The sequence below is a fragment of the Hibiscus syriacus genome, unplaced genomic scaffold (genome assembly GCF_006381635.1).
Source record: "Hibiscus syriacus cultivar Baekdansim isolate YM2019G1 unplaced genomic scaffold, ASM638163v2 tig00110384_pilon, whole genome shotgun sequence".
NCBI classification, from domain to species: domain Eukaryota; kingdom Viridiplantae; phylum Streptophyta; class Magnoliopsida; order Malvales; family Malvaceae; genus Hibiscus; species Hibiscus syriacus.
Window position 1 is genome coordinate 7090 of NW_024062715.1, and position 11832 is coordinate 18921.

At 33.8% G+C, this 11832-nt stretch overlaps 1 protein-coding gene across 1 annotated transcript; it reads left to right on the top strand.

Moving 5' to 3' along the window:
• The first annotated feature begins 485 nt into the window (after positions 1-485).
• On the top strand, positions 486-1192 carry LOC120122071 (reticulon-like protein B10). Its single transcript, XM_039141315.1, has 3 exons — positions 486-602; positions 700-769; positions 859-1192. The coding sequence occupies exons 1-3, from the start codon at positions 510-512 to the stop codon at positions 981-983; spliced, it is 288 nt and encodes a 95-aa protein (XP_038997246.1). The 5' UTR covers positions 486-509; the 3' UTR covers positions 984-1192.
• Positions 1193-11832: the final 10640 nt, after the last annotated feature.

Sequence of the window (11832 nt, forward strand, 5' to 3'; positions counted from 1 at the left end):
CATTTCTATATATGAGTGTTCCCGGGTTTTTTTCTTTCTTTTCGGAATACTAATATTCCCAGTCTAATGATATTGTTCAACAACTCATTATTTGGCTTATATGATTCTGATTATTTTAATTTTGGTTTTTGAGTATGGGTTAATTTCATTTATGCTTTTCTGGTAGTTGCTGATTTGCTATTGTGGAGAAGATGGTGTGGCGGAGCTATGCTGTTAGTCTCGGCGACGACGATGTATTACTTATTCGAAATAGCTGGTTATGATTTCTTACCTTTGTGGCCAACGTTTTGTTGCTCTTTGTTGTTGTTCTCTTCTTTGGGCCAAATCTGCTTCACTTCTCAACAGGTTTCTCCGTTGTTAAAGCTCTTCTATCTTTCCTTACTATCTGGTTACCCATTTCGTGCTTTGTTGTATGAGGATTTATTAGGAGAAAATGGAAGTGATTCTACTTTCATATGCAGACCTTTGCCACCGATTCCTAATATGGAAATTCTGAGAGAACTATTGGAATGGTTTCTGATGAGTTACACGGATGGATTAATTGTGTATTGGCGATTGCACATGACATTACGATTGACAGGAATTTGAAACTTTTTATTAAGGTTAAGGTTTTTCCCCCCTAGCTTTATATCAGTTTATTTGATTGATATACAACTTTAGTTGTCCTTGACTGGAAAATTTGAAATGCCTATTGCTCAGTTTGCTGTTGGCTTGTGGTTTGTATCATTCATTGGTAGTCTCGTCAACTTCCTCACTCTGGTCTATATGGGTGAGTTTCGTGACACTTTTCAGTTCTACAACGCTGATGGTTCCATTGACTTTATTCTAAAGTGCTTATGAGTTAGATGTGTTCTGCAGTGGTTATTTCATTCTATCTGTTCCGTTGGTATATGATAAGTTCCAGCATCAAATCGATGAAAAAACTTTCTGTAGCGGACAGAATCGTTCAAGCACAGTTCAGGAAATTGATGAAACGGTCTTAAGTAAGCTTCCATTTTCCTCAAACAAGGAAAAGAAGATGCAGTAGGTAAGTTTAATTCCTTCTCTCTGCCTCTTGCTTGCATTGCTCAAGTTTAGAGACTAAGATGCAAGCATTTGTGTTGCATTAATTTAGATTATGCAACTCTTCTATTATTCTGTGTTGAAAGTTGAAACTGATTTTTGCTCATACTACATGGAAAGTATTACTCCTGTAACTTCTCTGGAAAAGTTTTGCAACAGCCAAATCATAGAATTTGTGTCCTAATGATTTAGTAGACCGACATTCCATCCCTCAAGCATGCCATGCTGGCTAGATTGGTTCTTTGTGTTTTTTTAGGGTTTTGCCTTATTTAATTGGGACTGTTTATGGTTTGGTGGTGTTCACCTCAAGCATGTGATCTCAGCTATTTAAAATGCATTTATTTTGCTAATTCGGAAATGGTTTCTTCAATTGGATTTTGTTCTAATGAGTAAATGAATGTCTTTTATACCTCATATAAGCGTATAAAACAGCCCCTAATTCCTAATTGAAAGTTTTGGATTTAGGGAATCAAGTATGAAAACGGATAAGCAAAAGATTGTAGTATATATCCTTGCAGAAATGAGCCCTCGTAATTTCTTGATATGAAAATAATAGGACATTGTCCAAACATCACAAGACATGTGTCTTTCACAGATTAAAGTTGTAATGTATCGAAAACCTATTCGAGCAAACTTAGCACAAAGTCAGTTACCCATTCAGAAACCTATTCAAGAAAGCTTTGATGAAAGCATGACTTACTAGTATGAAGATGTAGGCCAAATATGCCCAACAGTTCCTGTTTGATGGCCAGCTGAATTGAGATTACAAAATTAATGCGGCTAATAACATTTATCCAGGAGTTGGTTTTTGTCATAACTCATAAATGATAAGTTCCGAATGTCTTTTCCATCCGTTGCTTCTGTAATCCGGATACCACGTGACAATCCTGTAATTTCATTGTCACAAAATTGAATATTAGCATCAAGTCCGAGTCTAATGCCGAAAATGATTATTGTTAAAGGCAATTGTCTAGTTGAACTCACTAGTCGTCTTCGCTCGCCTCTTAACTGTTTATTATAATTCTCTCTCACAATTTTATGCAGGTGGTTAAGTGTGACGAGGCATATAGGACTGGGTTTCAGATTTGAAGCTTTTGGTTTCTTTTTGCTCGATGCACTCAATTTTCCTTGTACTGGTCGAGTTTCTTTAGGAGCTGCCGGACTTGGGACTAACCTCCACAACCTATATTGTTGAGAGAAGATTCATTTTCCTCTTTCGTTTTAGTTTTACCCCATATGAGAACCCTATATTCTTGATTTTTAAGTCTTGGACTGCAGTTTATACATTTGTGGTTATATTTTTTTACATATTTATTTGGGTTCCTCTGGTGACGGAGGAAGCTTGTTTATACGTTTCTTTTCTGCGTGAGCTTTTTATTATCTCAGTCTAATGAAGGAGATGCATAGCTTCTCGTATGGTGCTTTTTCTCCTCTAGAAGACATAATACACAGGAATCTGAGATTTGTATGCGTATGAATTGAAGGCTAATCGTTCTACAACCTCTGCCTTTACCATGGCATTGTTGAGGTGACGGTATAACAGCATGGAAAAGGTAAGCATATGTTGTTCAGTCGGTGGTGGATCTAGGGCTGCAAAGGAGATGACCTGAACTTGAGTATTGTTGAGCTCGATTTAACAAAGTTCACGATCTTTATCAAGTTTGACTCGGACTTGAAATAAAAATCAAAGTTTGACTCGAGTTCAAAAAAACTGAATTCGAAACATTCTTACATTTAACTCGATTGAAGCTTGAGTTGAACTTGAACATTAAGTACATGGAATTCTTATAATGCATTTAAAAATAACATATAAATGCTACTATTATTAATAATTTAATTTAAAATATTTGAATTGAGTTGAGTATCAAGTAGATTGTATTAATTTATTTAGAATTTGAATTGAGTTTATTCAATTTGAGTATTAATCGAGTCGAATTTAGGGTTTGTTTGTTTGGCTATAATTGGTTTTTTAAAAATTGAATTATGGAAAATGAATTATTGGAATTTGAATTGTGGAAAATGAATTATATTTTTGGAAAACGTTTTAGGGAAAATGTTTTCCGAAAAATGAGTTACATTATTTTGAAAAACATCTAGAAAATGTTTTACGATGTTTGGAATATGTTTAAATCTTTTTTCGACTAGTTGATGAGTTTTTTAAAAATTATTTATTACAAATATTAAATACAATAAATAATATTATTTATCATAAAACTTAATATTATTATTTTTAAAATATTAAAATAATTTATTTATTATTAAATAAATATTAATAAAAATATTAATATTAATATATTTTATTGGAATAAAAAACATTATAGATTATATTAATTATTTATTAAAGTAATAGTATTATATTATATTTTAAAAATATTAATTAGTATATTTTAAATATCTTTATTAAAATATTATTAAATTATTTATTAATATTAAATATATAAATAATATTATTCATTATTAATAATTTAATAATATTATTTCGAAATTAATAAATAATCTAAAATTTATTATTAGAAATATTAATAAATATATTTTAATATTTAATAATTAATAGTTTGATTAAAATGATATTAAAATATTTTATTAATAAATTCATAAAATAAAATTATTTTGAGTATTTATTATTTGAAGTGAAAAGTTCAGAAAATGACTTACGGAAAATCAGACTATAAGTCATTTTCCAGAAAACACGAGAAATTCTGTTGACCAGAAAAATGTTTTATGTTGACCAATCAGTTTTCCTCCAACCAAACACTGAAACATATTTCGGAAAACGAATTACGTAAACAAACACGAGAAAATATTTTCCGAAAAATGAATTACGTGAAACAAACACATGATTTCGAGGAAAACCAATTCCGTAATTGATTTCCCCCAAACAAACATACCCTTAAATAATTTACAATTTTTTTGTTCCCATTTATAATTTGAGGCGAAGCAATGCCAATATTCCAACATGTTGGAGGTTATAGACACCCATTTTATTTGGGTCTACAAAAATATTTATCATATGATTAATTAATTAATTATTATTATTATTATTATTATTATTGTTAATAATATTTTTATTTTTTAATTTTGTAGGTCACATGTTCAACCCACCATTTCCAACAAACTACCCAACAACCCCACTACTACACCACTAGTCCACTACCCTTCTACCACTACATGCCACCATAAATCAAGGAGGAAGTTGTTTTTTTAGGAGAGATCAGCTAGTAACTTAGGGGACCCTCCAAAAGCTTGTTATATAATGATGAGGACCAATCATTCAGGGGGGAGGCGGGTAACCCTCCGATGGATAATGGAGTCTAAGGAGAAGCTTGGCCGGTGTGTATGCGAAGGGGCTCAATGGTACATTTGAAAACCAGCTCCTCAGTATAACTTCCCATGTCTCGAGCCTTCCATGTCGTTCCCTTCGATTCTCTCCTCGGTAGCCACTATGTCCACGAACTCCCTCCACTTCCACTTAGGTTTTCCACAAGCGGCGGCGAGTCTTTGTTCAAGGAAGAAATGGCAGTCCCTCTGTTGTCCAAGAAGATTGATAGGAAGCTTCGTTTGGAGTTTTTTTTACATCGTCGTTTCTCCCGTCCACTGCCAACACGACACACACGAAGCCAACAGGGATGGACGTTGCAACCGTTGAACACCCTGGGATCTCCCCCGCGTAAACTCTTCTTTCTTTTGTCTTTAGCTTTCATACCATTCAAGTTATTATTATTATTATTTTATATCGATGATTGATCTCTGGGTTTTTATCCATCTTCCACTTCATTGCAATAATCAATCAATCGCTTAACCTCCTCATCTCACATTGCCGAGGGATTATTATAACAAGGATGAGGGATTGTTCTTTTTACGATCTATTGGGTGTCAATGTTGATGCCTCCGCTGAGATAAAGAAGGCTTATTATCGAAAAGCAAGGCAAGTTCACCATGATAAAAACCCCGGTTACTTGCGTGGTGGATGACTCATTCTGTGTGGGCTCTTGATGTGGCGAAGCAGCAAGGGATTCACGGTGCTTCGTCCTTTACTCCAACCGCCTCCGCTTTTGCTTCCTCCATCAATACGACGCCGCATTATCCAACGCCAAGAAAACCGTCGACCTTAAACCAGATTGGTCCAAAGGTTGCAGCAGACTCGACGCATCTCACCTCGGTTTGCACCAATATCAAGAAGCTGTTTCGGCTTACAAGAAGGGTCTTGAGATCGATACTAATAATAAAGCATTTAAAACCAACGTTGCTAATGAGATCAACCAGCAGCCGAGTTGCACTGTTCTTGTCGTCGACAATGCTCATATGTTCGAGCTTTCAGGCCTATCGCCGGATGCAGCGAAGAACACCTTGAGCCTCCAGGTTATGCTTGAAATTACGATGAAGCCGAAGCTGAGGCGTGCCTTTTCCTGCTTCATCTCGTGGAGAGGGAGGAGAATTAAGCCAAATTAAAATTTGGTTTTCATAAAACACGTGCACTGTTGCATTTTCCCTTTGTTGCATTTTCGAAAGGGAAACCTGTTGGTCTTGGAAGGTTAGGGCCAAATTGTTGTTTGTCATTTCAGGAGAAATCATTTGTTTGCTTGAAGTCATTTGTGATTTGGTCCCTAACTTTATATTTTTTCTGTTGCAGTCCATTTTTAGTACCAATTTAATCCATCAATTTTAATTCATTTCAATTTAGTTATTCATTTTTTCCTTTTTAATTTTAGCATTTTTTTATTTTAGTTATTCATTTTTTCCTTTTATTTTTAGTGTATTTTTTATTTATTTGTTTTTTCTTATTTTTATTTTATTACCTTTAAAATCTAACATTTTTTAGGGATATTTTCAATCGATCAAAGGTAATTATTCGAATTGAATTTTTAAATTTAAATTTAAATTCTTAATTTTGGCAATTAAAGACAACCGATAAATTAATTGGTACCGAAATGGCAGTTCAAGGGTGTTAATCCTTCCTTGACCGTAACTGACTCCCGAACCCGACATGTTTCTGGTAAAACGCATATCAGGTAGGATGGTGTCCAATCGACCTAAATATCGTTTTAAAATGATCGGTGACGACTCCAATTCGTTTAATCCAAGTCGAAGCCCAATTCCAGGCCCAACTGAAAGACGGTAACGACAGCTTGGCGACTCCGCTGGGGACAGGTAAGTGAGTGAGACCAGAATTAATTTTCGGTTGTCTTTTTATGCGAAAATAGTAAATTTTAATTTTAATTTATTTATTCGATTCCAATTATTTACCTTTGATTACTTTTCAAATAAATAGTTGTACTGACATTTTTTTCAATGATTTCAGATTTTGAAAAGTTCTATCTCTGGCTCTATACCCAAGCTCTGAACCATTTTTAAGTGGGGGTGAAAGCGACGCCTTCGTGAGAATTGATTCTCTGCACAGGCCTAGCAAGTAACCTTCGAGATTCATGTACCTTATATCTTCGAGTGAATTTATTCACCGCATAGGCATAAGGGAATGTATCCTCTCGAGTTTAACTTAGTCCACATAAGCTTGTAATGGGCTTAGGACTAAGAGTCTAACAAGCCCAAGGGGGCACCAGCAAGGAGAACTCGAGTACCTTTTTAGAACCTAAACCGGAGACTACAAAGAATTAGAGCCCAACCAAAACCTCATTTCAAACCCTAGGATGTCTGAACTATTTCCTGCTTTATTTTCTGTTCAAAGCATGTGAACTAGAAATGTATGCGGTTAGGACTAGTTCAAAAATTAACATGTGGGATAGAGATCATGTCCGGGTAGGAATAATAAGCATGTGAAGTAGATATCATGTAGGGTAGGACTTTTCATTTTCATCATTTTTTTATTATCCTTATCTCAACGTTTTCCTTTCATTTTTGTTTTTTTTACATTTTTTATCATTTACATCATTCAAAAGAGGTGTTGATCCACAAAAAACATGTTCGTTAAACGTAAATAATCTGCATTAATGGACAAAGGGGTTATAATACAAGACATATAAAACTCAGAAGTCTAGCTATGGTAATAGAATACTCAGAATGGACCAACGAGCACGCCAAAAGTCAACTTTTCCAAAACGATATGGCGAAAGTTGCAGGGGCAAGACAAGAAAAAGTTACTGACTTGGAGAATCCCTTCAAAAGACAACAAGAACAAGATGGAGAAACCCTAGCTAAGCTGGAGACCACTATTGACAAATTCAAGAAGCAAGCTTCGGATAGTTCCTATCGATGGAGGACTCCAACGACACTTTCGTTAGGAACAAGCTCAGTAGAGAGTGAAAGTCAGAGATGCAGTCCTTCGAGACTTTTTTGGGGCAAGCAGCTCATCATTTGCACAGTTTAGCCAGAGAAGCCGGAGTGGTTCGACAGGGTATTTAACCGGTGATAGACGAAGGTAGAAGACAAATCAATCTGTCAAAAGCTGTTCGGGGTCTATACCTTTACAATGTTTTTTGTCTCCTAAGATGTAACACTTTTTTCCCCAATAAGGATTATTTCTAATAATAGACACATTTTTGGATCAATGCCTCAAACTTTACATACATAATGCATTCCTATATATTTCACATTATTTTTCTCTTTTTATTACATTCACATGTCTCATCAAAAATGGGAACATTTCGATCATATTCCCATGACCTACAAAGAGTTTTACCAACAAATTTTTGACACTCACGTAGTGTCACCATATCTGGTGGAACCCATGAAGCCCCCCCATACCCCAAGTGGTATGATGAGAGTGCCCATTACGAATATCACGGTGGTGTCCCAGGGCACACTATTGAGAACTATTACGCATTCAAGAGAATCGTGCAGAAGATGCGTAACAAGAACTGGATCGACTTCAATAACTCGGGGGCATCCAAATAAGGAAGAAGATCATTTCATCATTTGCAAAAGCCTGTTTGAATTCGTTTTTTGAACTTTCTCATATTTTTGGTGTAATGTTTTTAACTTCCTTTTCATATGGACAAATTTATGTTACTTTAAGGATGGTGAGCAATGAATCAAATTTGCAAACTTGATTTTTTTTTAATATCAACTGAATTAAAAAATCTGTAAATGATTCAGAGTTACAGATCTTTGACAAAGTAACATGATCAAAAACAATAAAAAGGACTTTGACCTTACTTCAAAAAGATACACTCAAACACCGTACATTTCTCTTGCAAATAACCGATATGGCCTTATCCTCTCATAAGGGAACGAAAAAGAGGCTTGGTATTTAGGTGTTCATAGGTGCGGACAACATGAGGCATATTTTGCATATAACATTACTATACGTTTTGTTTAAGACGTTTAATGATGATGATGATCTTTACATATGGAGTAGTCGAATAGGTGAATCTAGTTTAGGTCAGTTGCTTGGAAATTGAACTCTAAAGATGAAATTTTTAACCTTCAACAAACACCTAGACTATAACAGGTTATTCTTGACAATCTTAAGAAATTAAATCCGTAAAAAACTAAGTTATTCCGCTAAGGCAATTGGTTATAGAGGAAACTCGAAAGCCCTGGCTTTATGAATAGATTGCGTTCAAACCATGACATTGCTCGAACACTTGGCAACTCGGTGTTTGCTCCACTGCTATTGTTAGGCTGAAGACTTGTGATAAGATGAACCCTTCAGTTAACCTGATAAAAATGATTATAATATTATGCTTTCCCTCTAAAGCAATTGGTTAAACACCCTGACTTTATGGATTTAGCTAGCCAGACAATGGAAAATTAAATCAAAATTATCTAAACAAGAAATTTTCGGTAATGATTGACTAATGGAGTTAAGGAACACCTGTTATAGTCAAATTCATACGAGCACTCAAGAATTTCATTTTAGACCGATATTTCTTCACTACCTTTGTTAGAAGAGCTTATAAAACTTGAACAAATGGAAGATTTTAGAGAACCGAAATAGAGGGTCTAGTAATTGATAATGCTAGTTGCGTTATTTTGTCCGCATCCAATTAAAATGCCAAGCCAGAGAAAAATGACATTTTTTTAAATGGCTGAAACCTTAGGTCAACTTAAAGCCAACTCATCCACTTGAATATTTGTCAAAGAGCAATAACTCTGAAAGCATTAAAAGAGTTATTGATTCATTTGATATTCTTTGAACTCATGTTTATAATTTGATTTGATTTGATTGCAAGTCTGAATTAAGGGGCAATGTTTTTTCTATTTTCATATCCTTTTTTTCCTCCTAAATAAGAGAAAGGAAAAAACATTTTCAAACAGGACAGTCTCAAATGTGAAAAGTCCTGGTGCTAAGGCTCATTTTGCCTCTCTTGAAGAAAGAACGAACAATGCCAAATTTCGAGCCTTTCACAAGATGTTGGGATTTTCGTAAGCTCGAATCGACAACCGGAACGGTTTGCAAAGAGGGGTCGGAACGGTTTTGTGTTTAGGAAGTAAGGAGATTGAAAGATAGAGAATTGCACAGCGATTTATAGTGGTTCGACTTTCTCAACCAAAGTCTACGTCCACTACCTTAGCTCCTCACCAAGGATTTTCCAACAAATTCACTAATTTGTTCTTTCTTTTGAGGACAAATACAACTCCCTAGTTTTTCCGGGCTAAACTAGAACCTTTCCCCTTTACAAAAGGATAAGAAATGTAAACAAGAAAACCTCTCTAAGGTAGGTGTTTACAAGAATTAAGCTCACAAGAACAAAATATTTACAAGAGAAAGATGAAATAAGAATGAAAAACACTTTTCTTGTGTTTGATTGCTTGGATAGTTGTTCTCTTACTTCTTCAAGTGTCCTTAGCTTGTATTTATAGCTTGGAATGTGTTTGATGTTGTATATAACCGTTGGGGATGTTTTAGAGCCATTTGGGGATGTTTTATTCTACTCAAAAAGACTGCCCATAACATGGTGCATCGGTGCACTATCAAGGTGCATTGATACCCCTTAAATTCAAATAAACTAGCCGTTACTAGCCGTTGCAGCCTTGGTGCATGGATGCACAGCAGGGTGCATCGATGCACTAATTGCATTCGAAATGGAGTGCATGGATGCACTACATGGTGCATCGATGCACTAGTGGCAGGTGCATGGATTAGCATTTTTGCTCAAATCCGAATTTAATGGACTTTGAATTATTTTTGAAACCTTTTTAAAACTTTGAATAAATTCAATTCAAGTCCAAAAACATTTTTCCTTTAAATTTGTTATATCGAAACATAATTCAACAATCTCCCCCTTTTTGATATAACAAAACATTTGAAAAATTGTTTTTGGCAAAACTCTCCCTTAATAAAATGTTTATAGAAAAAGATACCAATTGTTAACAAAATGATATCAATTGTTACCAATTGTTTGAAAATATATGAAAATGTTAAGCTCCCCCTTTTTCATTAAGAAATTGAATTTTTCAAACCAAACTTCTCCCCCTTTTTGTTATATAAAAAATAATTCAATCTTTGAAGTTCAAAATAACTTTGGAGAGTAAGTAGTAAATTTGACATTTTAAAACTTATTTGAAAAATCAAAGCTCCCCTCAATAAATGCATTCCAAACAAAATTTAGCTTTAAGAACTTGACACTTAAACAAAATTGAATTTCAACAAATAATAACAAACATGTTAGTAGTACATAAAATTCAATATATCCCAGTCTAAAATACTTTATGCAATATTAATTATTGAATTTAAGTGCATATGCATAAAGTTTTCCAAAAATGTTATGCATTTGAAAATTTTGATATCAATTGTTAGAGATATATCATTTTCATTTAAATCACATGCATAAACATTAAATTTAGGTCAAAATTTTAAAATTTATCAAATCAAAGTTTTTGAACAATTGATATCAATTGTTAGAGAGATATCATTTGCATTAAAAAAATTTTGACCAAAATTTTATTATGATGAACTAAAAATTAAAAAAAATTAAAATTAAAATGTTCATCATAACTATTTTTTTTAACATACATGAGATTAAAAACAATGCATAATCATTTAAAATCAAAAACTCATGCATGCATAAATCCTATGAATAACCAAATAACTAAAATTAAAAACATTAAGCTTAGAGGTTACCCATTCCTCTTCATGTGTGGCTAGAGCATCTTGAATATCATCATTTCATCACCATTGCTACACCTACAAGAGACATTTAAGTAGATTTTGGTATCCAAATTGCTTGGATCCTTGAACGTTAGTTTCAATTCCCCTTGTTCCTTTCGGAACCCATACTTGTCTAATTTTAAAACGTTTCCTTTCTTCAAAGGACAAGTATGTTCCATATGACCATGATAATGACAATGTGGCATTTTTCCATATTTAAACATAATAGGTTGTTTTTAGAAATTAATTCTTTTTCTTTTATTAAGCTTTCAAGCTTAACTCCTAACTCAAAATTTTCTTTTTCTAAATATTTATTTTGTTTTTGAAAGCTCTAAATTATTTTTCAAAATTTCATTTTGATTTTCAAAATCAAATTTTGCTTTCAAAATCAAATTATCTTTAATTTTGAGTTTTGAAATTAATTTCGTATATTTGGAATTTATGGTCTCAAATCCAAATACACCTATTAAGCATTTGTAACTCATCAAAAGTAAATGAATTAAATTCATTTGAGTTAAAAGATACCTCGAATTCTTCTTGAGTGGTCATGAGGCATAGGTTGACTACTTCATCTTCATTATTGGAATCATCTTCATCACTCCAAGATGCAATAAATGCCTTCTTCCCTTTTTTCTTTAGAAGATGACATTCATACTTGACATGCCCCTTTCTTTGACAATTGAAACATATCAGGGGACTCTTCTTCTTGGTTGATTCATGTT